This window comes from Pituophis catenifer, unplaced genomic scaffold, assembly GCF_029215685.1.
Source record: "Pituophis catenifer annectens isolate HBS135680 unplaced genomic scaffold, rPitCat1.0.hap2 SCAF_9, whole genome shotgun sequence".
NCBI lineage: Eukaryota > Metazoa > Chordata > Lepidosauria > Squamata > Colubridae > Pituophis > Pituophis catenifer.
The window spans coordinates 17,030,552-17,058,412 of NW_027256889.1; the positions used below are offsets into that span (position 1 = coordinate 17,030,552).

A 27,861-nucleotide genomic window follows, 5' to 3' on the forward strand; every position below is an offset into this window, starting at 1 on the left:
CAGAACACATATACCTTATACCCTAATAGGCTTCAACTATTGTTGACTGTTCCATTTTGATGACAGCCATTTACAAGAAGATCTCGACTTACAACCACAATTGAGGCCAATATTTCTGTTGCTAGGCAAAACAGTTGTTAAGTGAGTTGTGCTCCATTGTACGACCTTTCTTGTCACAATTGTTAAGTGAATCAATGTAGTTTTTAAGGTTAGTAGCGCAATTATTAAGTGAATCTAGCTTTTCCATTGACTTTGCTGGTCACAAAAAGTGATTAGATGGCCTAGGGCAGGGGTGGGTTCCAATTTTTTTTACTAACGGTTCTGTGGGCGTGGCTTATTTTGTGGGTGTGGCTTGGTGGGGGAGTAATGTGACTGGGTGGGCGTGGCCAATTTTTTTTTTTTTTACTTTTAAAAGCATTTTTTCTACAACCTTAAGAGGTTGCAGAAAAAAATGCTTTGAAAAGCCTCTGCCGATCAGGCAACTCGGCTGACATCGTTAGAGGCTTTTCAAAGCATTTTTTTTACCACCTCTTCAGCCGAAGAGGTTGTAGAAAAAATGCTTTTAAAAGTTTGTTTTTTTTTTTAAAAAAGCCTCTGATGAGGTGGGCGGGGTAAGTGAGTAGCGACCCGGCCAGGGACCGGTTCGGGGGCGTGGCCAGCCAATGTTATTACCGGTTCTCGGAACTACTACAAATTTTTACTACCGGTTCTTGCGAATCGGTGCGAACTGGGAGCAAACCACCACTGGCCTAGGGATATTGTAACCATCATAAACATATGCCAGTTGCCAAGCATCTGAATTCCAATCATGTGGATGCTACAATGGTTGTGTGAAATAATCGTTATAAGTTACTTTCTAAGTGCCGTTGTAACTTCAAATGGTCATTAAATGGATGATTATAAGTCAAGGACTACCTGTATTTGCTGATTTTCCATTTTTCTTTGCGAATACACACAAAGCCCACAAAAATCCATATTTAGAGATGATGGCCATGGGATGAATAAGGGATGAATATCAGATGAATAAACCTAATCCTTTCCCAGGGCCTTTGCTTTCAAATGTAGCCACAAGGGATGAAAAAGGAAAGTAGAACAGCACTACAGGAGTGGTTCCAATTTGCCTCACATTCTAGGCCTGGGCTGCTCAATCATAAAATAATCTAAATTAAATCTATAGCTATTCACAAAGTTTTGAGATTTGGGCAACGTAACAAGTAAAACTGTAGAGCTCAAATATGTCCTGCAAATGTGAGCACAAAACTTTTAAAGGACAAGTTCAGTTCTAAATTGCATAGGACATTTACACAGATGGAAGAGATTTCCCATTTAGATGGTTAGACTCTATTTGTTAAAACAATGAGATTTCATTGGTAGAGGAATAAGTAGAATGTGCATCTATCTCCAAACTTTCTCCTTGTGCATAGCAATTTCATTTTTAGAATGATGCACAGGAAACCGGCACTTGCAAAATCACATAGACACAGACATACAATCTTCTATTACACTGTTACATTCCAATGTCAGCATGAAAAGGGGAACTAATAAACCACATGCGTAGATAGATATGGAGAATATGTTTCAATGGATTTGATACAGAAACCAGAGAGTCAGAGAGTAAGATAGGAGAAGTTTTATTGTTACAAAAGTGAAAGGCATAAATGGATTTCAAATTCCAGAAAAATACGGTCGAAGAGGTCAAACAAGTTTGGTTCTGTTGTCTAGAGGGAATTAATCTGGGGAAGTTTGTGCCCTATGCAAAGGTGTTAGATTTTCAATTCTATTTCCCAAGCGGCATGGGGAATGGAATGATGAGAGCTGAAGTCCAACATCTTTGCAGAGGACTTCAAGTTGGGAAAGGCTGGAATAAGCCTTCCTATAAACCCCTGTTCTGATTTACGTCTTGTCCGTCCTAGAAATTATGTGCAATAGGTGAAGCAAGAAAAGAATTCTTATCAGAAACTGTTACCTAATACTACAAAACACTAGTGTCAATAGATTGGGGGAGGGGAGAAGCGGAAGAGAAGAAAAAGGTAGAGAAAAATCTAAGCCACTTCTAAAACTCAAGTTCAGTTACCAGTATAAACACTAAATTAACTATATTCAGAGGAGTACACATACCCCTTTCTCATCTCTTATAGAGTTTTTAAAAAAGTTTTCAATTCAGACTCTGCACAATCTTGCCCTGCTGGCTATAGCAGCTTGAATTTCAGCAGGATAGGTCTATATAAACTGATGTGATCCAGCCCAAACTATCCTCTCATGATAGTTGAGGGCACCACAGACCCAAACACTTACGTAGCAGAGCTGTGGATCGTACTGTGCTTAATACAGAAGGAAACACGTGTCACGCAAACACACACATACAATTTTGCATCTAGGTTTTGCAGAATAGAAAGGAGGCAAGTTGACTTATTGTACATAAGTTTATAAAGTTGCATAATTCTCATTTTGTAAAGATGGCGAGTGCTAGATCTCCACTTGGGTCAATGGAAATCTAGGTTCATCTTACTTCTGAGATTTTAGCAGAAACTGCATAGACACTTGCAAGCGTACCTTCCAAATAATAATGTTTAGAATTCGCTTGGAGGAGAAAAATTAAAGCAAAATAAAAAGCATACAGTCCCAGAAAGTTCTAGATCCCTTATCCCGTATTTTGTCTACGTTTCTATAGAATCATGCAAGCCACACACGTACGGACACACAAACACACGCATACACAGTCCTGAATACTGGCTCACAGTGCATTGCATTGTTTTTGAAAAGTTGCTAACGTTGACCAACTGCATCACGTTTGACGCAAGCGTAGTGTGCTTTGGAAACACTGATTCTAGACAACAGAACTGGATTGGGATCGGTGTCATTGATTAGTACAAGGTACCAACCTAGATAACTGTATAAATCGCCCAAGAATTCTGAAGGCTTGGGACATCCCTGAACCAGGTCTGAAATGCAGGAGCCAAAAGAACTTCCTCTAATTGCACTCACAGCAGATGAATTGATTTGTATGGCTTTAAGCTTCAAACCCCAGGGGTAGCAGGAGCACCTCCACTCCAGCCTTGAGGGCTTGGCATAGCTTTTTCCTTGTGCACGGTGGCATCTCCCTATTTTTGCTGGGACAAAGAAAGTGATGCAGCAATAGAAAAATTAGATAGCCCTGGAGGGTTGAGAGGCACAGGTGGTGGCAACGGCTGTATTTTCAGATATTTGACAGGGGTCTCTTGGGTTCGCCTTGAGTTTTGCCACGAGGCGCAGAGGGTCCTCAAAAGATCTTTTGTGCCCTGGACATACTGGATGTTCCCAAGAAGTGGAGGGGATTGGGAGAGGGAAAAGGAAGAAGAAAAGAGAGGATTAGTAAATGAAAGCAGCAGTGAAAGAAGGATCATCACAGGCCTAGCATTGGCAGGCAAGCTAGAGAAAAGGAAAGTACGGGAAAAGGAAAGTTAGTACAATGCAGGTAAATCTGGAATATGTCTTTTTAAAAATGCAGCTTTTGCTCCGAAACACTTGGATGAAGAAAACTCTCAGGAGGGGAAATATTAGATGCATCCAACAAAGAAAAGGGAGGATGAAAAAAACAAAATAAAAGGTTCCTGAAGAATGTTACATGGACATATAAGAGAATGAAAGACAAAAAAAAATACCTTCCCCTATGATGAAACAGTAAAATTCAGATATATGCCAAATACGACACATACTCCCAAATCTTTTCATGACCACCCATAGCATCCGTTGTAACAATAAATTCTATTACTACATTAGAAATGAGAAATCATGCCCAGAGGTTGAGGGGGGAGGGGGCTCTTAAATCACATATGATGTGGATGTTCTAATGTGTTTGGATATGCATATAGTCAACTTTCATTAGACATGCAAGAATATATGAATGACAGCCCCCTTTAGACTACTCCAATCACAATGACATATTTAAACATGCTGGACTGGCTGTACATTGAGGTCACATGAAAATATGTAGCACCAATTTCTGTATGTTTGCAATGAAGCCTCTATTGTGCTTCTGGGTTTTTTTCCCCCCCAGCTGGGAATATAGGCAGATGGCTAAAGGTCCAGAATTCTTCCTTTGCTTTGCCCTATGCAAATCTGTTTACGACACCAAAGAGAAATAGTTAGCTTTACAGATTGCTTGTTGTTCCAGTTGCTTCTCCTTTAGATGCCTTCACTTAAATACCAGTAAGCAACAATTGCTTTTTCTATGCAAGAATATAAGAGATGTAAGGCAAGGAAAGAAGATTAATGAGTAAAGTAACTAAAAATATTCTCCAGCTTTGTTCTTTCTTAAGGGGGGAAAGTAGAGGCGGCAGATCTGATGACATGTACTTCCTCACCAAAGATAATAACCTACAGGAATTAATCTCTTGGAGACAGTAATAGCACAGCCATAGCCAAATATATATCATGGCTCGCCAATGACAAAGCCAACAGATGTCTCTTGTGCTAAAATTTAACATTTTCACCCTAGCTCAAGCCTTCCCAATGTTGAGTGCAGCCTTTCATAATGTCCACCTCTTCATCCTGATGTGTAGTTATTTATATAGTGTCTTATCTGCCTTGCTCCACAGGTTCCTTGTCTATCCCTCAAATCCTTCTTGGCACTTTATAAACCTTAGAACCCTCCTTGAAACTTAAGCCATGGATGGATGATTGACCCGTAACCATGGAAAACAATTCAGACTGAGACTTGGAACACTCATGTGGTGAGAATGAGATGAATCACTGGGTGATGGCGAGGAAGAAAAAAATTCTTACCAGCTAACCTTCAGAGAGCAGTACTAACCCATCCTGTGGGGAGGGACTATCCCATCAGGCAGTGCAAGATATCGCAAAGTCCTGGCAGGCATCCTCCTGAAGAAGACACCAGAGATTATGTATTGTGGCAGGCTTGGGTTTGGGGAACAGGTTGGGATGGTAGGGAAGTGAGAGAAGACAGACATAGCACACAGCTACTGTGCGAGAGCAGTTAAATGCATTCTTTCTGACTAGCTTTAGTTACAGCAACTCTGAAGCAATACACTAAAACAGAGATCTTCAAACTTGGCAGCTTTAAGACTTGTGGACTTCAACTCTGGGAGTTGAAATTCACAAGTCTTAAAGCTGCCAAGTTTGGGGACCCCTGCACTAAAACAAAACTTCCAATTAACAGGACACAGATTCATCTTTCTCCAATCTCCACCTTTCATTATAAGGAATTATGTCCAGCATCCGTTTCTATGCCTGCTGGGTTCCAGAATCAGCAGCCCTGAAATTGCCCAAATTCAGCTTCTTGGTCTAGAAGATATTCAAATACTAATTTGTCTTAATTTAACAAATAAGGAAAATGGAAATATAAAACTGAAAACAATTAGCTCTTTAAAAAAACATTTTTATTACAAAAGATTTAGTCATCGTAAGAGTGTTTCATAAATGGAACACTTGCTTACAATTTCTTTCCCCGCCAAGTTATACAGTAATGCCTTAAGAGAGCAACACAAACTTTTCTTCAATAAGAAACAACTCTTCTCTTTCCTAACAATAAAAACTCTTCCAGAATTATCTTCTCCCCCTCCCTTCTGATTAAATTTCTGAAAGAAATAAGTTATGAACAGCCTTCTGGAGATCAAAACCACATTATTTTGAGCACCTACTGTAGCTCCAAGATCCATTTGGGTTCCATTAGCCAACTTCTCACATATAAGTGATTACAGATAAGGCTACCTCCAAAAAAACACCAACCAGTTGAGAGCCATGGAAGTGGCTGCTCTGGGAACAAGAGCAGTTCAGCTGTTCAGAGACATGCAAGGTGATAGAAACCAGGAGAGACAGATATTGTCTCCACTGAGTCCAGGGATCTTAAAGGGCAGAACCGATGATATAGCAGACTCAATCTTTAAGTTTAAGCCTACTATTATTAAAATACCCCAGCCTTGGCACTTATCTAAATGGCACAGAATAAAAATACTCTCCCATACATCAGCCAGCATACCATTGGAAAAGACCTCGTAACTGTCTCAGAATGAGAAGTATGCTCTACAGCAGGGCTCTCCGACCTTGGCAACTTTAAGACTTGTGGACTTCAACTCCCAGAATTCCTCAGCCAGCTTTTCTGGGAGTTGAAGTCCACAAGTCTCAAAGTTCCCAAGATTGGAGACTCCTGCTCTACAGTGATCAGAAAGTGGAGTCCTCAGATCAGCAATACTTCTGGAGATTCTGAGAGTTATACAGAGGCTTTCTTAGGTGTGGCATGCATCAGAATATAAATACAATTATATCACATATCACAGCAGCCACATTTAGCTGTTGGAAGCTGCTATGGAAGCTTCTGCACCTCATCAGAACATCTAAGTGGCTTTTGCCTAATGACTCAGCTGATTTTAAAATCAGACTCAAACTTCAGAAAGGGAGCACCGGTGATATGTACTACCCATTCTTGCAACTTTAATTTATCAGAAAAACTAACCAAAATATAAAACAGGCAAAGAAATGCCATAGCAGTTAATTGGCTTTGTTCTTCTTCATGAAGTGCTCCAACTTAGAACAGACATGCTGAAGATACAGCATTATTCCTTCTAGTAATGTCAAACATTTTAGGAAGGGTACAAAAATATACCTACAGATGAGCAACCTTACTTCAGATCAGTTGTCATGATTCAGCTTAAAGGATTTGGACAACTTGCTTCTCAACTCAATCTTCCTATCAAAGTCATCCAGATGCCCAGAGCAGTGGTTTCCATTGCTGAATATGATGGAGCTACTCAAAACACAGCCCATAACAGTGAGTGGAATATATTGGCAGAAAGGTGAGAATGGTGGGAAACTCCTGACCACAGTGACTGCATTTTTTTTTTCTTTACACAAAAAGGGTGCTTCTCAGTTCTTCTGCAGAAGCAGGATGGATAATACACTTATGTGCTTATTCTTTGTTTTCTTGGAAATATAAAATCCTATTCAATTTCTTTTAAACCCCCGTTTTCAAAGGTCAGTAGGGAGAATATTACTGTTGCATAGCTGATTAACCCATCCAGGCAGTTTCTAGATGTTTTCGACTACAGTACAAGAAATGAAACCTAACACCTTGGATGAGCAAGTTCTACAGGTTCCCCATTTCCTCCTACTGGCTGGTAAAATCCAAGAAATAAGATATAACACTTAAAAAACACCTTCTGGGCACAGGTTTACAGATAGTAAAAAGGATCTTTTTAGAAGACAAAATAACATTGCTAGAAAAAAAACTATAAAATTTGTGCAAAAATTCCCAGCAGCTTTTAATAAACACATTTCAAGTATCTAGTTTCCCCCTATAGGCAAGGGCTCTCTCATGCCATGGGATGGGAACTGTGGGACAGTAAGAAAATTCAGCATGAGGAAGCAGGATCCCTCCTAAGAATCTTTAAGAAATGATCAGAGATCCAAGTGAAAAGACTTCTTATAATAACTCTGTTTTGGATAATGCTTGTATACATGAAGGTTTTGCTGAAATGGCCTTTAGTCCACATGCCTTACTTATACAAATCTCCAAACCCAATACAAAAGTGGCTCAGCTGTCCAGAGGCACCAGGTAAATACAACTCATCTGGAATGACATAATTTAAGAATTTCCAACTGATCTCTTTAATTTCATTCCTACTATTAAATAAATAACCTCTAGAAGCTTAGTGTTCTGATCCTGATTCAGATGAAATAGACAAGGACAATCCTGAGTCAATTCCCAGACTGAGAAACAATTTTCTGCTTCTGATTTTGTAGACTTTCTTTATAATCATTTCTAGGGAACTTCTATCTTCTACCCAAAACAGCTACTCAGGCTAATTTCCTCAGCAAGCAGTATTTGCTGGTAAGGCAAGGTAGTGTTGGGTCTTCAAATGATTCATGTTACAGTTTAAGAAGCATCAGTTATTCTTTGCAATATTCAGGCAGAATGGCAGGACAAACAGTGTAACATTAATATTGTTGGAACAAATAAAGTATGCAGAATACTTTAGGAGACAATTCTGTTACAACACCTCCATATGCAAAGTAGCTATGCCTTTTTCTACCAATCTTTTCAACAAAACCTCCAATAAAAGATATTTCTCATGAAGCTGGAATCTCCCAACCAGCTGTTCTAAGTATTTTAACCCTCAAGATGACGGCAGGTCCTACCTAGACCTTAGCTGCAGCAGTGAAAAATGGCCGGTTAAGTCCCAAAATATTAAAAAAACCAAACCAATTAAAAATCAATGCAAGAGAAGGTGGCCTCTGGTTTGAATAAGAATTCTGGAGATTCTGCTCCATGAAGCTGTCTGCCTGAGCCCAGATAATGGTAAAAGGTAGGAGAGGCACCAGCTGGAGGTAGGCATAAGATACGTATGTCAGCGTTGCTAAAATGTTGGCTCATACCATGCTGGCATCAGATTTTGTTCCAAAGGAAGGGATTTCACCCTTAGGAGTAGAGGGAGTCCCAGCATCTGCCTGGACAAATCCTCTTCTATCTATTAAACTAGACAATTCAGACAAGGAGGGGAAGAAAAAAGGAGAGAAAAGGTTAGATTACTAATTAATTATGCAAATAAGAAATAATGCTAAAACAATTAAGCAACAACAATTCTCTCATTTACCCCATCAGTTCATTATTAGAGATCGGATGAGAATTCTAACTGGGCTTTCAATCACAAACAAGAAATTTGATATAATTTAGTGAGGAATTACATAGAAGTACAAAGGCAAATGGTCTATGTACAGATTGATCTGATTGTTGATCAGAACTTTTAAAAGTAAACACTATAGTAGGCAGCTATCAAATAAACTCAATTTGTCAAATGCCCATGGGATTTTTCAGGAAAAAGTGATAAATTGTGAGTAGGGTAGCCATATAAATAAATAGCCAACATTTGAAAAAATTAATAATACCTTCAATGCTCCATTTAAGAGGCAAAAAAAATTGAATATGGTTCAACTCTGCCCCACTTGATTTATACAGTACAGCAGTCTACTGAAATTACTTTAAAATTGCTAAATACTAAACACATTTTGCAGGGTTCCATCAGAATATTATAACTTATTCTCCATTACAATTCTAGAAATAAATGATATATTAAGGTCAACCAGGAAAAATAGCTAGACAGAAATGTAAAACTTCATTCAAATTATCCTTCCAAAATATAAAACAGGTAATCTCTTGCTCAACAATTTTTTGTACATATTCTCCATATAATTTTTAGTATTATCTCAAAATAAGTGTTGAAATAATAATTTGTTTTGCCTAATTCTGCTCCTTGCCACTAAACAAGGATTTATGATGAGATTACCTAGAATATTTACGTTTAATGCTGCATCTGATCTCAAGGAAACTGTATCCTAAGTGAAAATTCCTCATTGCAATTGTCAAATATCAATTTTGCTTAAAAAGCTATAGCCGAACAAGATGGAAATAGAATATTCCATCAGCTCTATTCAAAGATTAGTTCTAAACAGCTGATCTTTCTGAACTGTCCCCATTCCAGCAGGTCATTATAAGTACAGGTAGTCCTTAACTTACAATCATTTGTTTAGTTATTGTTTGAAGTTATGACACCAAAAAAAGGGATTTATGACCATTTTTATTGTTATGATCGTTGCAGCATCTCTGCGCTCACACAATCAAAATTTGGATGCTTGGCAACTAACATGTATTTATGAAGGTTGTAGTGTCTTTGGATCATTAAACACACCTTTTGTGATTTCTGACAAGCAAGCTCAATGGGGAAGCTAGATTTATGTAACAACAGTGCTGCTAACTTAACAACTGCAGTGATTCACTTAATTGTCTTGCTTAGCAACAGAAATGTTGGGGTCAATTGTGCTTGTAAGTAGTGGACTGTGCTATTTTATAGGAGTGTTGAAAATAGTTTATTTCAGAGGTTGATTATATTGGAATGTTCTGGATCACTTTGCCATTCTGGGGATTATAAAGTTTGGGAAATGGCCAAACAACTCCAGGAACAACCAGATCAAAGTGGTCTGGAGAAAAACAGAATATTCTATCTCCCAAATTCACACCTGCTTTTATTGTAAGATCTGATGCTTTTGTTGTGTCTCTTCAACCCTTTTCTTTCTTATGGTCTAAACTGTAACTTCACTGGCAGAAATGGCTTGTTTTATAAAGTCTACGTAAGCCATTTGGCAGAATGAGGTTTTCCGATGAAGACTGACATCATTACATTGTATCCTAACCAATTTCAATGATTAGGACAACCATTAAGCTGACAAAGATAGTTGCCTCAAGAGCAGGCATTAAACTGTAGAAAATTATATTTTTTAGTTAGCGAAAAAAGAGTGAATTTAGAACTTTTGTTTCTGGCAGGCAAACGCTTTCACCCAGCAATATGTATGTTTTAAAACTTAATTTCTAGCCCTGTCGTTTCCACTTCCTTAGCTCTCTTCTTTCCCCCTTTTTCATTTCTTTCTGTTTTGGTTTTCTAAGTCCATAATTTGCATTGTTTTACACAAAGGGAACTATTTTGTATCAGTCAAGAGACCAAATTCCCCCACTTAACTTTCATTTTTACAATACCTATATATTTCTCACTGTGTGAATGATGGATCATTCTCATGATCATAAAGTACTGGCTGCTGTTCTCTTTTTTTCTACCTGCATGAATGGCTGCAGAAAACAGGAACAAGAGGCAATTGCAGGATCATTCATCAGGCATTTGAATACAGAGTCCATCTAGGAACATGTTTCCTTACCTGGGGTAAAATGGCCCACAGAGCACTGCACAGCAGTTGTTTAGGACACTTTTATGGCTATAGGGGTTGGCAAATTCAGAACCTCTCTTATTTGACCATGCCCCCTTGAGCTACAATCCAAAAGAGATTAATTGGTTAGGAAAAATCCAGAAAATCTTTTGCTGGTTTGTCTTTACTTAGATGAGAGTCACAGTTAACTATACATCAGATAAAACTAGTCCCATGATATATTTGCACATATATGTGTAGGAATTCAGGTTACAGAACTGATGCCATAGGTGTCTGCTATAAGGTCCCCTCCCCCCAAAAGAAAGACAAAACATGCAAACTCATATTTGTATCCTGATTATCAGATACAGGTACATAAATGACTGGGTTGTGGTATCGCTTGCCCTTCCCACCACAGATATCTTGAAACATTTATTAATTTAAGTAAAGGCCAGCTGTTCCAAATCATTGGCTATACCGCCTAGACATTATGGGAGGCTATGAGTTGTCCAATCTAAAAATTAGAACATTATTCAAATCTTTTCATTAGAAATAAAGGCCCTTTTTTTTTATTTTGGAATGCAGAAATGTCTATCTTTTCACCAACGATAAATGTTATAGCCACTGTGCTTTAGAACAAAACAAAGCAAGAATATTTTAAACATAATCTTGTGCCTTTCAAGAAACCGATTTAAAGCTGTCATGATGGCTATTTGGAATGTTAAACTTTTATTCACTGAAAACAATATTTTTACTCACATCCTCATTGGTTGTCAAATTGGAGGCAATTAAGTAAGTGTGAAACCCTGAGAGGCCAAAAATAGACCAGACTGAAAAAAAACAAATCACCAATTCCAACAGAGTAAATTAGGAATTAAGGAATAATACTTGTGACTGAGGAGCATTCATTTTGCTGAAGTTCTGCCAAAGTTTTACTCCTACCAGTAGTCACCACCCACCAAATGCATCTGAGCCACTTCAGCATAATTTTTTAAGGAAAGATGATATACAAATAAACCCAAAGACATAATTAATGATACAATAAATTCATCAGGGGAAAATGTATTCTGCACTTCAGGACAAAGAGTCCCCAGCTGTTTTAATACTTTGCTATTTAATCCTATTTAAAAGATTTTCAAAACGGATTTACAGACAAAGTTAAACCATGAGCAATAAAGCAAATGATAGCCACAGAGTGAAACAGTGCAACAACAGCACAGCTACACAGTCAAGTTAAAACACAGATTGAAAAAACCTTGGGGAAATCAAAAAGTCCCCATCTGGCTTTGAGATATTAAATTTGAGACAGGCCTGCCTCAGCTAATCATCACTAAAGGATGACCTCTACAGAGGGCACTGGATTTTTATTTTTACGGTTTTTGAATCACCAAGTTGCATGGACCAAATGAATACCAGATTTTAGGAAACACCTGCCAAAAGGGAAGGGGGACAAAAGGTCTGGGAGAAAGTCTTCTTCATTCCCTAGATCAGTGGTCCCCAACCCCCGGTCCGCGGACCGGTGCCGGGCCGTGGAGTACCTGGCACCGGGCCGCGCAGCGGCCGGGGGACATGAACGCTGCAGCGCAAAGGCTCCTGGGCCGTGCGCAAAAGCTCCTGGGCCGTGCGCAAAGGCTCCAGGGAAGAGAGCCCCGCGCAGGTACGCACGTGTGGCCCAAAGTCCCTACCCCTGCGCGCGCTCAGCGGGCCACGGTAAAATTATCAAAGGCTGATTGGTCCGCGGCGATAAAAAGGTTGGGGACCACTGCCCTAGATCAGCCAACTCCCACTTTACATTCTCTACATGTGTTAGGACTGTCACTCCCACGAACTGCTCAGATTCCCATTTATGATCATTTCTTGTTGAATACATTCAAAAAACACTATCAAGGGTTTTTAAGTGGAAGAGGGAAGAAACAGATATTGAAAGGATATCTTGCTGGTGTTGTTTTCAAAACAGTGAGGAAATCGTTTCCCTGGGAGCCTGCAAAGCAAACAGACATTGAGATAAAGGAAGGAATTTTTTAGAGATTTTTTTTCATCTTGCCTTTATTATTGTTATAAATAACTCAAGGCGGTGAACCGTATCTGATATTCCTTCCTTTTCCTATTTTCCTTCTCTAACCACAAAAACGTACAGAAGATTAAACAGTGCTGATCCCCAGGATCTCAGATAGAAAAGAGGTTTTGAGCCATACAAGTAACTCCCTCTTGAAACTGATTTTGTGAACTAAAGATGTTGTAATCCAACATGCTTAGATTGGGAAAGGGTTAATATATAGGATTGCTCAAATTTAGTACATTAACAAATATATTCAATGTTATTTTTGTTACAGATATTTATATTAATATCTTTGTTTGGCTACTGTATGGCCCACATTCGTTTTTTGATTTATTTATTTATTGTAGGTATTATTATTACTTTCTACATATTTAATAAATGCCCTCATTAAAAATACTATTTGACAGTTTTTCAGGAGATTCCTGGGTTTGTACCTGAGGGTTAGGAGGGGCCAATGTAGATTTGGAATGGGAGTTCATGCACATCTATTCTAAATAATTCTTTCTTCAGTTGTGACTTAAGACACAGTGAACTTCCTCACACTTTCCTAGAGCTCTGTGACATTCAACTTTGACAACAGGCTATACTTACGCAGAGCAAGGTGGGTGATGACACAAGCAAAGATGAAGGCTGTTAGGAAGGAGAGAGAGAGGATGAAGGCATAGAAGAATCGATAGTTCCGCTTCCCCACACAGTTGCCTACCCAGGGGCAATGATGATCAAATCGTTCTGAGGGGAAAAGGAACAAAAACACAGTATTAAAGGGAATGACATTTCACATGCTCAAGGAGGATATATACCGGTACTTGGACTGTACATAATATGCCAATCTGGGAACAAATTGTTCTAGGAATTCAGAACTCTTTGACTGTTTTATTTCTATCTTCATTCACTCCAGAACATGGCACTGCAAGTTTATAGTTTGTTAATCTCTGAAAGCAACTTTTCTGGATCATAAGTAGTTTGAGATGTGCCAAGGATGGTTTGGCTCACTTTTATTTGGTCCAATTTTATTTAGAAAATTACATTCAGAACATCAAGAATCACTTCTGCTCCAGAGAATTTATTTTAAGCATTATACAACTGCCAGTACAACAGTATGGTCCAAAGGAGGTTCACTGTGACCTGGAAGGAAATGAAAAGTTTTGGAATTCCCAAAATGATATTTTCCCAGATCGACACTCTTTGTACACATCCCTCATGTATTTTACAAGTGATGCAGAAAACAATTTTAGAGGATGAGTGTAACCAATGGTTAGTGCTGGATTCCAAAGGACCCCATTCAGGTCTACGGTCAGTCAGTCAGTCAGTCAGTCATGAAACTCACTGGGGGACTTTGGGTCAGTTATTTGTCTCTTGCTGTCTTACTTATTTCATAAAGTTGCTGTTAAAATAAAATGGGAGGGGGACCATTGTATATGTTTTTTTGAATTCTTAGAAAAAATGGAATGTAAACATTGCAAACAAACAATACATTAGGATCAGGCTCTCTTTTGGTAATGTGTATGTAATGAGAGTTCTAAAATATTAAATGAGCCAATTTGGTGTGATTAAGACCTCATGCTAGAAACTGGGAGACTGTAAGCTCTAGGCCCACCTTAGGCACAAAATCAGCCGTGTGACCTTGGGCCAATCATTCTCTTTTAGCCCTAAGAAGAAGGCAACGGTAAACCATTTCCAAAATCTTGCCAAGAAAACTGAAGGGGCATGCCCAGGGACCCACCAGAAGTCAACACTCACTCAAAGACACAAAAAGAAAGGAATATGAAATAGCCTGTGGTTTTTAAATTTTCTTTTCTCTGATAGCAATCAACATTAGCTTTTCTGCTGAAATATCAACAAGTTTACTGAATTGAGATCTGACTACTAGCTTTAGGGAACTGGTTACCATTGTATTAGAATGAGAGACACATAACTGAATGAAAAGGGAATGAAAAGTTCATTCACACAAGTCATTCAACCAGAGTTAACGTGTTTGTTCAGAAATTAGGATGCCAGATTTACTTGTAATGCACATAATACTAGCTTCCCCCCAGTATTGAACTGCCAGAAATAGACTGCAGAGGACACTGGGGACAGACAAGATAATAGGCAGGAGGATCAGTTCTAATATGAGTTTCTCCAGAAACCCAACTCACAGATACGTTCATCAGATTTGTTGATGTAGCAAACAAGTAGGAAACTAATTATTTGCAGCTTACAAAGCTATGCATTGGCAAACCTTTGGGGCTTAGGAGTAACAAAGAAGGACTAAGCATTTTAGTAAAATGGAAGCATTCAGGATGCTGAAACAATAAAGTGAAATAATTCTTTTCACTAAGTAGGGAAATGACAGTGTCAAGAACGAGTTGGCAACTAAAGGTAAATAAACTAGGAACTAGAAAAGCATTGTAGTTCTTTGGGCCATGGTGAAATTTTTCCCAGAGGATCACTTTGGAAAAAATGCAGAAAGGCAGAACAATTTCGAACACATCCAAATCAATCCAATGCTGGGATACAGCAAAGAAAGGTCATTCATGAATATCAAGAAAAGGATATATATCTACCGGTATACCTGAGTTATTATTCTACTTTTAAAAATAGATTATCTTAGCTCCCTGACATCTCCCCTTTTCCTTGACACTCCTATCCGCATATTTGGAAAAAATCAAAATGCTATGATAAAACCATTAGAAATTTCAATCTGCTTGACAACTGCCAACATTTTGATGGGAATATTAATTCATTTATTACATTAATTTATTAATTTATTTATTTGTCACCCATCTCATTGATACTTGGCGGGGGGGGGGAGAGGCTTATAATATAATAAATGTAAAAAAAATCTAGAAAACAATTAAAATGAGAAAAATGGAATAGAAAAACTAAAAAGCAAGATGATAGGTGGCCTGGAGCTGATCTTCTCTGCCTGATCAGCAACCCCAATGCAGCAGGCACCTATCAGGGCCCCAGGCCAAGTAGCAGAGTCACATTTTTAGGCTCTTCCAGAAGGCCAGGAGTGTGGGGGTAGACCCCACCCCAGGTGGGAGAATTTTCCAGAGGGTGGGGGCCACAGCAGAAAAGGCTTATCACCTGAACCCTGCCAGCTGAAATTCTTTGGCTGAAGAGATCCAAAGTAAGTCCTTTCTTCTGGAATGAGTGGGATGGGCTAGTCCCATCAGGGTGAAACAGTTCCTCAGATATCATGGACCCATATGAAGGATGAAAGCAATTATCCTATTTTTCGGACTATAAGACGCTCTGGACTATAAGACGCACCTAGCTTTGGGGGAGGAAAACAAGAAAAAAAAATCTGCTTCTCCTTTGCCTCCTAGCAATTTGCCTTCTTGCAGCAAACAGCAAACAGCTTGGCCAGCTTCAGCACAGCCTGATTTAGCATGATCAGCTGATTGGCGGTTGGATCAGCTTCCTGGAATACCGCCTATCAGCTGTTCCAGGCTGCACGGATCACCACCTATGAACTCATAGATAATTATTCAAAGTCCTATTTCCATCCCACAATTTCACCTTTCAACAGGTAAATTATTAGGAACTTGATCTCAAATCAGTCAACATTTGGGTATTATCAGCTCTGTTAAAATGTGTATTCGTCATTATATAGCATTATTACAGCCAAGCAAATTGTTTCAAGACAAACATTAGCTATCTTACTTATTCAAGAAATGTCAATGCCATTCAAATTGTATGCCAATGCTATCCAAACTTTAATTTTATCCGCTCTATTTGCAGTTTATTGTGTGCTCCCTTAGATACTCTCTCTTCCTTTTCACAATCTGCTTAAAGTACATTGAAGAAAGATATTATACATGTGCCTAAACAGTTTACCATTTCTCATAGCAAAACCTTTTTGTTGGCTTTGACAGATATGCCTGTCCTCTCTTGCTAGGCAATTTAATCTAACATAGGTGTAGTCATATAGCTCTTGAGTCAATAACTGTGTTCGCTCTATTGTTTAAAACCATGACTATACATGAAATTGGCTGATAAAGTAGATTTCTATTCAGATTGGATTCATTAAAGATAACTCACTGCCCTCAAAAAGAGGGGAAAATGTCAATTCAAGAATGCAATGATCTACTTCAAAAGTAGACTGCCTCACCCACACCTTCCCCTTGCCCTAAAGAGTGATACATCCTGGCAAGGTTTAGTTTTTTTTGGGTGTGACCACACTTTGGTTCATGTCTTGATATGCCTGTAACTATTTTCCCCAACTAACATGTGCTACAGGAATATTTCATTATTACAAATGCTTCAAGAATGAAAGAAATGAACATCTCCTTAAAAGTGGAAATGGCTTGCTACTTCTTTGCTCTTTAAGTTTTCAGTAATTCTCATCATTCTTAATATCTGCCTGTCACTTATCCTTGCTTGCAGCCACCAAATATATCTTAGCATATTTAAAAATTCAGTTACCAGTGCCATACATTCATCCAGTCACCTTTTCTTCCCAGTGGAAGCTCTTTAATTAATATAATATATTCATATTGTGACCATATACCATTTCCCCGAAAATAAGACCTAACCAGAAAATAAGCCCTAGCATCATTTTTCAGAATCCTTGTAATATAAGCCCTACCCCCCAAAAAAGCCCTAGTTAAAATGTTTGGTACTATATTTCCCCCAAAATCGCATTGTAAGCCACCCTGAGTCTCCGGAGAAGGGCGGCATATAAATCAAATCAATCAATCGATCAATCAATCAATAAAAATAAGACCTAACCAGAAAATAAGTCATAACGCGTCTTTTGGAGCAAAAATTAATATAAGACCCAGTCTTATTTTGGAGGGGGGGGGAGAGACACGGTAGAAAAGCCAGATATACCTTATATCAGTGGTGAAATCCAAATTTTTTTACAACTGGTTCTGTGGGTGTGGCATGGCTTGGTAAGCATGGCTTGGTGGGCATGGCAGGGAAAGGATACTGCAAAATCTCCATTCCCACCCCACTCTGGGACCAGCCAGAGGTGGTATTTGCTGGTTCTCTGAACTACTCAAAATTTCCGCTACCGGTTCTCCAGAACCTGTCAGAACCTGCTGGATTTCACCCCTGCCTTATATCATGTACTTTCACCATTACAGCACCTCAGCAGAGAGACATAGGCTTTCCAATCTGAAGTAGGTACTCTTTTTCAGAGGGATGTTTATTGGGGTGGCAATTTGTTTGACAGACAAGTAGAAAGAATGGTGATTGGGAAAGAAAAAAAAGAATTAACCAAGTCTGAAATCTTGCTGATCTTGAAGCAAAATCATACTCAGCACCCTTTATTCTTCATTGCTCAGACTTTTCTAAATATTCTCTTGCAGCTCAAAGAAGGCAAGATTCAAACTTTACAATATTACACTCACGCATCCAGGCATATTTTTGAATAGCAGGCACCTTTGGATATTATCACAAGAAACCTTGATAATCTTCTTTTTGAATCACTGTATGTGAGTTTGGGAAGTTTCTACCTGAATAGGAAATCTTTCTACTTAGGAAATACTCCTAAGCACAAGCAGAATGAGAAACCCTCTCTATTATATTCAGAATTATCCTCTGAGGAACAATCAAATTTAAACAAAGAACATACAACACAAAATGTGAACTCAAATGCTTCTGCATTCAACAAAAGCAGAAAAATAACTTAATGGAAATGATAATCCTGATTGTTCACAGGATAAAAGTCTCACTCTGATCTTACCAACACAGTTGTCACAGACACTGCAATGGGAAGTCCTGGGTGGACGGAACATTTTACACGTGTAGCAATATTTCAATTTCACCATATACTTGTTTATTACAACTTCCATGGTTCGGGCAGGTGGCCGATAAGTGGAAGTGCCGAGGTTGTCTGTGAAATCAAAAATATTCACCTCTTAGACTCATCCAAGATTTGACTAATACCAGACTAAAGCAAGGATTGAATGCATATTGATAATCTTCTATCAAGTCTCCATCTAAACTAAGATCCAAACAACCCATCCACATCATTCATTGCTGTCTTTCTGAAATGATAGCATGTTATCTGAACTGTAGCAGGCCACAAATGAAAAATAGAATTCACTCCTGAAGCAATTCTTTCAGACTAATATATACAAATGTTAATCCTCGTATCTAAGCACTGTTATTATGATTTCTGAGATGCACTATAGTGGGATGTTTCAAACAATCCGTATTCAGAATCATTCACTTAAAGTTGGTGTAAATCAATTTTAAAAAGGCCCAGGAAAAAGGATGTTTAAAAACTACATTACCTCAAAAATTAAAAGGACAATCCAAACGGACCTTTCTTCATTGTTTCTGTTAATATCTCTGTAGCTACCACTTTAAAAATATGAAAAAGTTGACTGATCATATGCCATTTTGTGAATATGATATCTCTAGGTTCTACATACTATGGTTATATAAGCCTGCTGTAAAGTTTAAGCAAAAGAAAGAACCAGGATATATAAAAGTTTCAGAAGTAAAATGTGTAACTATTAGATTATGGATTCCTATCAACTAGTCAAAGACTAATTATTGGAATTAGTCAAAGACTAAAGCATAAAATGGCCCTGATCTGACACGACATGCACACTTTCTATAGATAATTTCAAGAATGAAAATGCCAGGGTGACAATTCTGGATAAATACCATTAATAGCATCCCTTATATATTTTTCCATAAAGAAATGCAATAAGCCTCACCAATCCATTTCTCCAGATCTGCAGCTTCACTGGGGGTGGCTCTGGGCAAAATACCAGGATCTCTGAAGCTGGTTTGTAGCAAACAGCTGATGACAAAAAAGAACAGGATGCCAGCAATGATAGGAATGGCCATGGTCAAGTTATGAGCCAGGAATGGACAGCTGAAAAGTAAAGAAAACATTATTTAAACTGAATTTCCATTTGTCACACTAATTTTCCACTCATTGCTTGGTTTCTTTTCCTAGCCAAGCTGCTTCCTTCAACTAACAAATATTATATCATAACCTGCTTAGCTCTCTTAAAACTTTTAGGAAAAAGATACAAAGATACCTATCTCACAGACAGGATTTATAGCATATTTCTGGGATGAAACTTGCTAAATGCTTTCAGTATATACTTGTTCAATGATGTCTTTCTCAAAAACAATACTATATAGATAGCACTTAGAGCATTTTTCCCTTAACACTGTGCCTAAACTAGAATCTCCCACATTATAGTTTAATTTCAGTTCACATAGTCAACTAGGGTTCTATTGATTTTTCAACTGGGTTCTTAACAAATAAAACTAGATCTGACTGTATTAATAAGAGATACCATTCTTTGAATTGGCTATGTAAAAACAATTTTGTGCATAAATCTGAGGAACTCTACTACTAGCCCATCCACCCAGTCAAGGAGTTCAGGCAATACAAGTTTATAACAGCCAACAGTTTCAACTGAAACGTAAAGCCCAATTTAACAAGCAGGGGTCTCATGCCTAGTGTTCTGTGGGGCAGTGCCCCTAAAACTTTCCCAAATATGTCAAATGACAACTGCCAATTCTCCCTACCCAAGGTTGTTGACTCCACACCTGAAACCTTCTTGCAATGCAAGATGTCTTCACTATACAACATTCTAAAACTGTAAACTTTAGTTTTTAAACAGCAGATACAGTATCTTTCTCCAAATGCTTTTTCTCTAGAGGGAAAGAAAATATTTGTTTCTTGTTTTCTCTCCATGTTTGAAGTGAAACATTAGGTATTTTGGTGACATGCTCTAGGGAGGCCAAACAATACTAGAAGATGTCAGCTTTAAAATTTAGACTCTAAACATTTTTTATGCTGTTTTTAAGATTTACTTATGTGATTGTAATGCTCCCCATCTGTCATATATTCTCAAAGTTACAGCCAGAATTGTGGTTCTACCAATCACTTAATTTTAGGATATGACCAAAGAAGAAATGTCAATGTTAAAATGTTATTTCCAGCTAAATGTTGCTCTGAAAGGCTAGTCTTGTATCCAACTAAAATAAACTGCAATTAAAAAATATTGTCTGAAAATTCTAGTCTTTCTCAATCCTCCAGATTATAAAATTAATCACAGCTCCACCCAATTGTATGCTGCCATTCTTTCATTATGAACTTTGAAATGTATTTCTTCAAATCAAGAAAGATTTGCTTCAACCAGTTAGTCAAATCAGCTTGGATGCTGTTTTTTAAATTAGTTATAAATTATTTAAACCCTTTGGAGTAAAAGAAAACCTAACATCAATGGTTGTATTTATTTTTTATTGTCCATTAAATACTTGTACAATAAAAATTCGAAGTTCTGTTTTTGCAAGATTAACCTGAACCTATGACTAAAATTCTCGATTTTAGAGACCTTAAAATCAAAGGTTTCTAAAATATATAACTAGAGTTTTGGAACAATTAATGCTATATCTTTAGCCAATAATTTGCTGTAACTTAATGATCCTCTTGATTAACAATGTCCACTTCCAACTGTTTCACATAAACAACTATATAATGGGATAAGATGCCTTATTTTGTCTGAACAGTCACTTTCCTCTTAAATTATCCTTAATTGGAGGAATATTCCTTTCAGGTTTGTTTATTTAAACAATTTGTATAGCTGCCCATTTTATAAGCAAACTTCTGGACAACTCGCAACAACCATAAAATTACAAAAAACAAACTAAAAAGCTAACACCTCAATCATTCTCACAAGATGCCCCAGCAATCAACCGCAGACTCCCATGACTCTACCTGGATGAAGAGCCAGGTTTTTATGGCTTACAGGAAAACTAAAAGGGTGGAGGCCTGTTGGATTACTGGGGAGGGGGCAGTTTTCCGTAGGGCAATGGTTCTTAAGTACCAATAGATGCCAACATTTCATGGAACGAACCTGGAATCTGCCACTTATCTGATCTAATGGGAAGGGCAGTTACAGTCTAGCAAATAACCTGGTCCCATGCCACTTAAGGCTTTAAAGGTAATAATCTGAACCTTGAATTGCACCTGGAAGGAGACTGGAAGCCAGTGCAACTTGCACATCAGGGAAGTAATCCAGGCAAATGTAGGGGCGTAGAAAGCTGTGCCTGCTTCTACGTTCTGGCTCAGTTGTGACTTCTGGCTCAATTGTGGCTTCTGGGTGGTCTTCAAAGGTAGTGCCGTGTAGAGCACATTGAAGTAAACAAAACAGAAATTGCTAAGGTGTGAGTGACCGTGAGCAAAGGCGTCTTGGTCCAGGAAAGAATACAACTGGCATACAAAAGAAGTTTGTGTAAATGTCCCTCTAGGCAGGACTTCCACCTGCTCTTTGAGCAGGAACCATCAGTCCATTGTGTACTAGAAAAGTCCAGGGGAGTGTAAGTCCATTGACAATCAAAGATGATATAGAACCTTGGGGACAAAAAACCCAAAGTCACTCTGTCTTGCCAGAGTCCAGTTGAAGTAGTTGAAGTTAGTTCCTGCCCATCTAACCATCACAGCATCCAGGCAATTGGTCAGCACTATGATGTCAATTGCCCAGTGGTGGAAATGTATAACTAGGTATTATCAGTGTACTGATGATGCAGCATCTCTTGCCAGCAAACGATCTCACCTAGCGGTTTCATGTAAATATTAAAGAGGAGAGAAGAGAGGCTTGAGCCCTGAGGGTTCCTTTATTACAATGGTATTGGGCTTCATCTCTCCCCCTCTTCCCCCGAAACACCAAATGCCCACAGACAATGGTTGAGTTTACTAAATGTATAAGCTAAGATCAAGCAATCCATATTGCAGGTAGTCCTCAACTTACAACAGTTCATTTAGTGAATGTTCAAAGTTACAATGGCACTGAAAAAAGTGACCTGTGACCATTTTTCACAGTTACGATTGTAGCAGCATCCCCATGGTCAGGTGATTTACATTTGGATGCTTGACAACAAGTTGCAGTGTCCTGGGGTCATGAGATCACCTTTTGCAACCTTCTGACAAGCAAAGACAACGGGGAAGCCAGATTCACTTAACAACCGTGTTACTAACAACTTCAGTGATTCGCTTAACAAATGTGGCAAGAAAAATTGTAAAATGAGGCAAAACTCCCTTAACAAATGTCTCATTTAACAACATAAATTTTGGGCTCAATTGTGGTTGTAAATTGAGGACTACCTGTACAGCTTTCCATGTTGCAACGTATATGATTCCAGCTACAGAGTAGCAGGTGCCAATTACTATACTGAAATTTCCTTCCTCTTGAAATTATCAGTTATAATGATTGAATATAGGGCATATGTGAAAGGCTAAAAAAAATCTAACCCCACTGCAATTCAATTCTAATGTAATATATTTACCACCGAGGACTAGATTCTAATCTGAAGCAACAGGTTCTAGTCCACAAAAGCGTATACCACTAATCCTTCCATTCCCCACCATCAGTCAGAGCTGAAGAAGCTTCTTGGGAGGAGAAGCGAAACGTCTTCAAAGAAAAAAAACAAGAAAGTCCAGTTGCCTTTTGAAAAAAAAAAAAAAGCACCTTTGGGACAACCATGACCTGGATGCCTGAGAATCTCCATAGACTTCAATTTCTTCGTGCTTTCCTCCCTCTCCTTCCTTCCTTCCTCCCTCCTTCTCTTTCTCACTTCTTTCGTTCCTTGCCCACCATTCAGCCAGAATTGAAGAAGCTTCTTGGATGAGAAGTGAAACATCTTCAAAGAAAAACCAGAAAGTCAAGTTGTCTTTTGAAAAAAGCACCTTTGGGACAACCATGACCTGGACGACTGAGAATCTCCCTAGACTATGCCACTAACTTAGCACCTACGGATTTACTTAAAAGCCCTATTGACATGACAGGATCCTGAGTAAAACATCTGCAGCAAATCTGGCTACACTCTTGTTATGAGCTTACCTAGGAGGAAGTCCCAGAGAATTCCCCGTTTGCCAGGAAACCTTTCCTTGCAGTAACACATTTCAGAATGTGGGGTGCTGTGCTGTCCATCCCACTTTGGTGGCTTCCAGATGGGCGGGGACCACAACAACCAGCATCCCCGGCCGCGGGAGGGAGCCTTTTCGGGGAGTTGCAGTGCCCACCGATTTGGAGACCACCTTATTGGGGAAGGCAGGAAAAAAGGAGGAGGGAGCGACCCGAGGGAGGCAACGTCCATAAAAGCGACGCGGGAGAAGATGATTCACGCGGCTCCCCCCACCTACCCACCCCCGACTCACTCGAAGGCGAAGAAGAGGCCGCTGGTGACCACAATGAGGCCGACCGTGAGGAGAAAGACGCTGCTGTGCCGCGCCAGCATGAGGCGCCCGCCACAATAGAACCGGTTGCGCCCGGGGAAAACCTCCCATTTGCGGCGGGGCCGCGAAGCCAGAGTCGCGGGGGCAGTGCTGGTGGTTACGGAGCTCGGGGGTCCAGATGCGGTGGGGGCAGCCGGGGTGCCCGGCGGGATCTGCCGATACTCGCAGTCCTTCATGGCGGTGATGGTGATGGCAATGGCGGCGGCGGCGGCGGCGGCCACCCCCGCGGGCGGCGCTACCACAGCGCCGGGATGGCAGAAACCGGGCCGCTTTGCCTCTCCGATACAGAGAGAAGGAGGGAGGGAGGGAGGACCAGCAGCCGAGCACACACGCGCTCCCCACACCCGCCTTCCCAACGCGGCCCTCCCGGCGCAGCGCCCCCTCAAGCCGGCCGGGAGCCCGCACTGCAGGGCCGCGACCCTCACCGGGCCGCTCCCGCCAATTCCCCTCAAGAGGCGGGGGGGGGGAGGTGGGGGGGGAAAGATGCGCGCCACAGAGAACGCACGCGCGCGTGCCCGTGTTCCGGCCAGAGCGACCGGCAGGCTTTCTTCTTCCCCCTGCGTTGAGGTACCTCGCGGACGCCGCCGAGATACAATCGGAACTCGTTTGCTGGGAGGACCGACGGGGCCTTCGGCCTTCCGGATTTTATAAACTCTTGGATTAGAAAAAATCGGCTTGGGAGGGAAATGGGGGTTCCGTTTGCAGGATTCGTTGCTTTTGATGGAGATGGGAGATTACTCTTCCCCCCCCCTTCCAATATTTTGAAGTTGCTTCCAGAATAAAGAATGATGAGGCACCACATCTAATACATATTATTATTTCACTGCTTGTTTCATAGACCAGGGGTCTCCAACCTTGGCAACTTGGCTGGGGAATTCTGGGAGTTGAAGTCCCCCAGGCTTAAAGTTGTCAAGGTTGGAGATCCCTGTCATAGATCACTGTACGCTGTACAGGTAGCTTTCAGCTTACAACCATTTCTTTAGTGACTTTACAATGGCACTGAAAAAGTGACTTTTGACTGTGTTTCACACTTGCAACCGTTGCATCTCCAAGGTCACACGATCAAAATTCAGACGCAACTGGCAACTGACAGGTGCAGCGTCCTGGGGTCATGTGATCGCCTTTTGCGAACTTCTGACAAGTCAAGTCAATGGGGAAAGCAGATTCATTTAAGAACTATGTTAGTAATTTAATAACTGCATCAATTCACTTAACTGTGGCAAGGAAGGTGATAAAATGGGACAAAGCTCACCGAACTTGTCCTACTTAGCGACAGAAATTTTGGGCTGAGTTGTGGCTGTAAGCTGAGGACTATCTGTACACAACACGCTTGTCTTATTTTGGCTGGTTGTGTATCTTGCATTGTGAGAATTGTAGCTTACTGAACAGCTTACTTAGAAGAGCCTGTAGTACAGTGGACTAAAGCACTGTTATTAACATCTGCTGCTTGCAATTACTGCAAGTTCAAATCTCACCAGGCTCAAGGTTGACTCAGCCTTCCATCCTTTCAAAGGTAGGTGAAATGAGGACCCAGATTGTGGGGGCAATAAACTGACTTTGTATAAATATACAAAAAGTATGAAGGCTATTGCTTAACGCATTGTAAGCCGCCCTGAGTCTCCGGAGAAGGGCGGCATATAAATTAAAGCAAAAAAAAATAAAAAATCAGGATTTGGCATGAAGAGCAGCTTACAATCAATTTTTAAGATATTTTCTGTTCCTATGCTGTATAAGTTCTCCTTTGTTATTCAGGCTGTTTAAACACTACTCCAATGATTTCCAGTATTTGGAGTTGTCACATTATTGTATAAGGCAGTATTGAAAACAAGCTTTGTGTTTGTTAAAATTATCACTTTGCACTTTAAAGAGAGAAAAAAAAGGAGAGGCTAGACAACAATCTGTCAGGATTGCTTTAATTTAAATTCTGTAATGAGTTAGGGACTGAATTTAAGTGTACACTTCCAATTCTATGTCATTTTTGTCACTGACAAAAGTTGGAACAATATATGCTGTTTTTATGTATTTTATATGATGTTGCTGATATATAAAAGCAGCAACTGCAGGGATATACAAAGTCAAACGGTGGTTACTCTTCATGTATACTGAAATACTAATTTACCCCATCTTTCTGTTTAAGAATATTCAAGACTGTTTGGGTTAAACATTAAAGCAATAAAAGTAAGAAAGAAATGATAATCACTAAACATATTAAACAGTATTGCACAATTTGATTCTCCCATAGAGTTCATAAAACATTTAGCCTAGTGCAGGGGTATCAAACTCGATTTCATTGAGGGCCGCATCAGGGTTGTGTTTGACCTGGGCGTGTCCAGCTCAATGTCACTCATGTCCGGGGCACCTTTGGTGGCCTGGACAATCCCCCCCGGCTCGGTTTTCGGTTGGGATGGCCTCCTGCAGTGCTCTGCCGACTAAAACTGGCACTCCTTAGCTCCAATTTCGCTGGCAGAGGGCTGCAGGAGGCTGTCGCAGCCAAAAACCAAACCCCAGGGGGCCAAACGCAGCCCCCGAGCTCCATTTTCGCTGGCAGAAGCACTGCGGGTTGGTCCTTCACTGTTTCCAGGGTGGCCCCGTGGGCCAGACCTAAGCACCCTGCAGGCTGGATCTGGCCTGCAGACCTTGAGTTTGACACCCCTGGCCTAGTGGATCAAATACTTGCTGGAAAGAAGAGACTGTCCCTTCACAAAATAGTGGGGGAAATTGCTGAAAGGAGTGAAGTCAGCCACTTTGGACATGGAGTTCCATAGCAAAGATACATAGCATGCTATTCCCTAGATTCCTGTTAAACGTACTTCAAATATTGGCAGGATGGAAAAATGAACTTCTGTACTTGATCTTAATGAGTAGGCAGCCTCAGATAGGAGACAGTCTTAAAGTTCTCTACAAATGTAAGTTAGTGTGCGCTACTTAAGAGGTGGTTCTGAAACTATCCTCAGGCTCTCACAAAAGTTTCATGTGCTCACTTGACAAGATCAACAGTAGCATTAGCTACCATTTCAAGCTGGCTCAGATGTATAAATAGCTTTCAAATGCAACTTCATGTACAGCACACTGAGCTCAATATTGATTTTAACTGCAGCGTGCATTAACATATCCAGATTATGTCTGCTCTATTTTTTTAAAAAAATGGCTTTTCCATCATAGTCTGTTCTGGTCAAAAGCACAGCTTATCAATATCCCCGGGCACTCAAGAGTAAAATGATGAAATTTAGAACTGTGACAGAGGAAAGGTAGAAGGTTGGAACAGACCAAATTGAAAAAAAGAAATCAGTGCTGCAAGGCTGGGAACCAGACTGAAGTTGATCCGAAAATTTAAGCCTGAAAGCGTGTAAGCTAAGGCAAGAAGAGTCTACAAATCTCAGTTGACCTAAATTGATTTCTAAGAGCCAATGGAACTAGGACCCAAAAAGAAAAGAAAAAAAAAATATAGATAAAGGTTAAAATAATGATACGGGTAGTCTCTGGGGTGAAATGCTCCCGGGGTAGCGATGGCAGCTGGTGGTTTGGAGAACCGGTAGCAAAAATCCCTGCGTGGGATTTGTCCAGCTGAGCTGCGCAATCATCAGAGGCTTTTTTTTAATTTTTAAAAGCATTTTTTCTACAACCTCTTTGGCCGAAAAAATGCTTTTAAAAGTAAAAAAAAAAAGCCTCTGATGATCGCGCGGTTCAGCTGGGATCATGAGGCTTTTAAAAGCATTTTTTCTACAACCTCTTCGGCCGAAGAGGTTATAGAAAAAATGTTTTTAAAAGGAAAAAAAGCCTCTGCCGATCAGGCAAGTCAACTGGGATCGTCAGAGGCTTTTAAAAAAAAAAAGAAAGCCTCTGCCGATCAGGCAAGTCAGCTAAGATCATCAGAGACTTTAAAAAAAAAAGCCTCTGCCAATCAGGCAAG

At 39.8% G+C, this 27,861-nt stretch overlaps 1 protein-coding gene across 2 annotated transcripts; it reads right to left on the reverse strand.

The window, feature by feature from the left end:
* Positions 1-1,615: 1,615 nt before the first annotated feature.
* Positions 1,616-24,347, reverse strand: ZDHHC18 (zinc finger DHHC-type palmitoyltransferase 18). Of its 2 annotated transcripts, none has more exons than XM_070950106.1 (9): positions 23,874-24,347; positions 19,411-19,496; positions 18,426-18,575; positions 13,337-13,474; positions 12,619-12,667; positions 11,446-11,548; positions 10,699-10,808; positions 8,371-8,470; positions 1,616-3,287 (listed from the first exon to the last, which is right to left on the reverse strand). In XM_070950106.1, exons 1-9 carry the CDS (start codon positions 24,125-24,127, stop codon positions 3,102-3,104), a joined length of 1,176 nt encoding a protein of 391 aa, XP_070806207.1. In that variant the 5' UTR covers positions 24,128-24,347; the 3' UTR covers positions 1,616-3,101. The 2 variants fall into 2 exon arrangements, with proteins under 2 accessions (XP_070806207.1, XP_070806205.1); XM_070950104.1 differs by having other exon boundaries at positions 19,411-19,571.
* Between the last annotated feature and the right edge of the window lie 3,514 nt (positions 24,348-27,861).

What these genes read in the sequence shown, in the direction of transcription:
- ZDHHC18 (XM_070950104.1), bottom strand. Translation starts at nt 24,127, where the DNA reads ATGAAGGACTGCGAGTATCGGCAGATCCCGCCGGGCACCCCGGCTGCC. An exon ending in TTGAAAACAACACCAGCAAG is followed by an intron (nt 11,549 to 12,618) that starts ATATCCTTTCAA and finishes TTCCTAATTTAC; the next exon opens with TCTGTTGGAATTGGTGATTT. An exon ending in TGTGGGCCATTTTACCCCAG is followed by an intron (nt 8,471 to 10,698) that starts GTAAGGAAACAT and finishes TGAATTGTCTAG; the next exon opens with TTTAATAGATAGAAGAGGAT.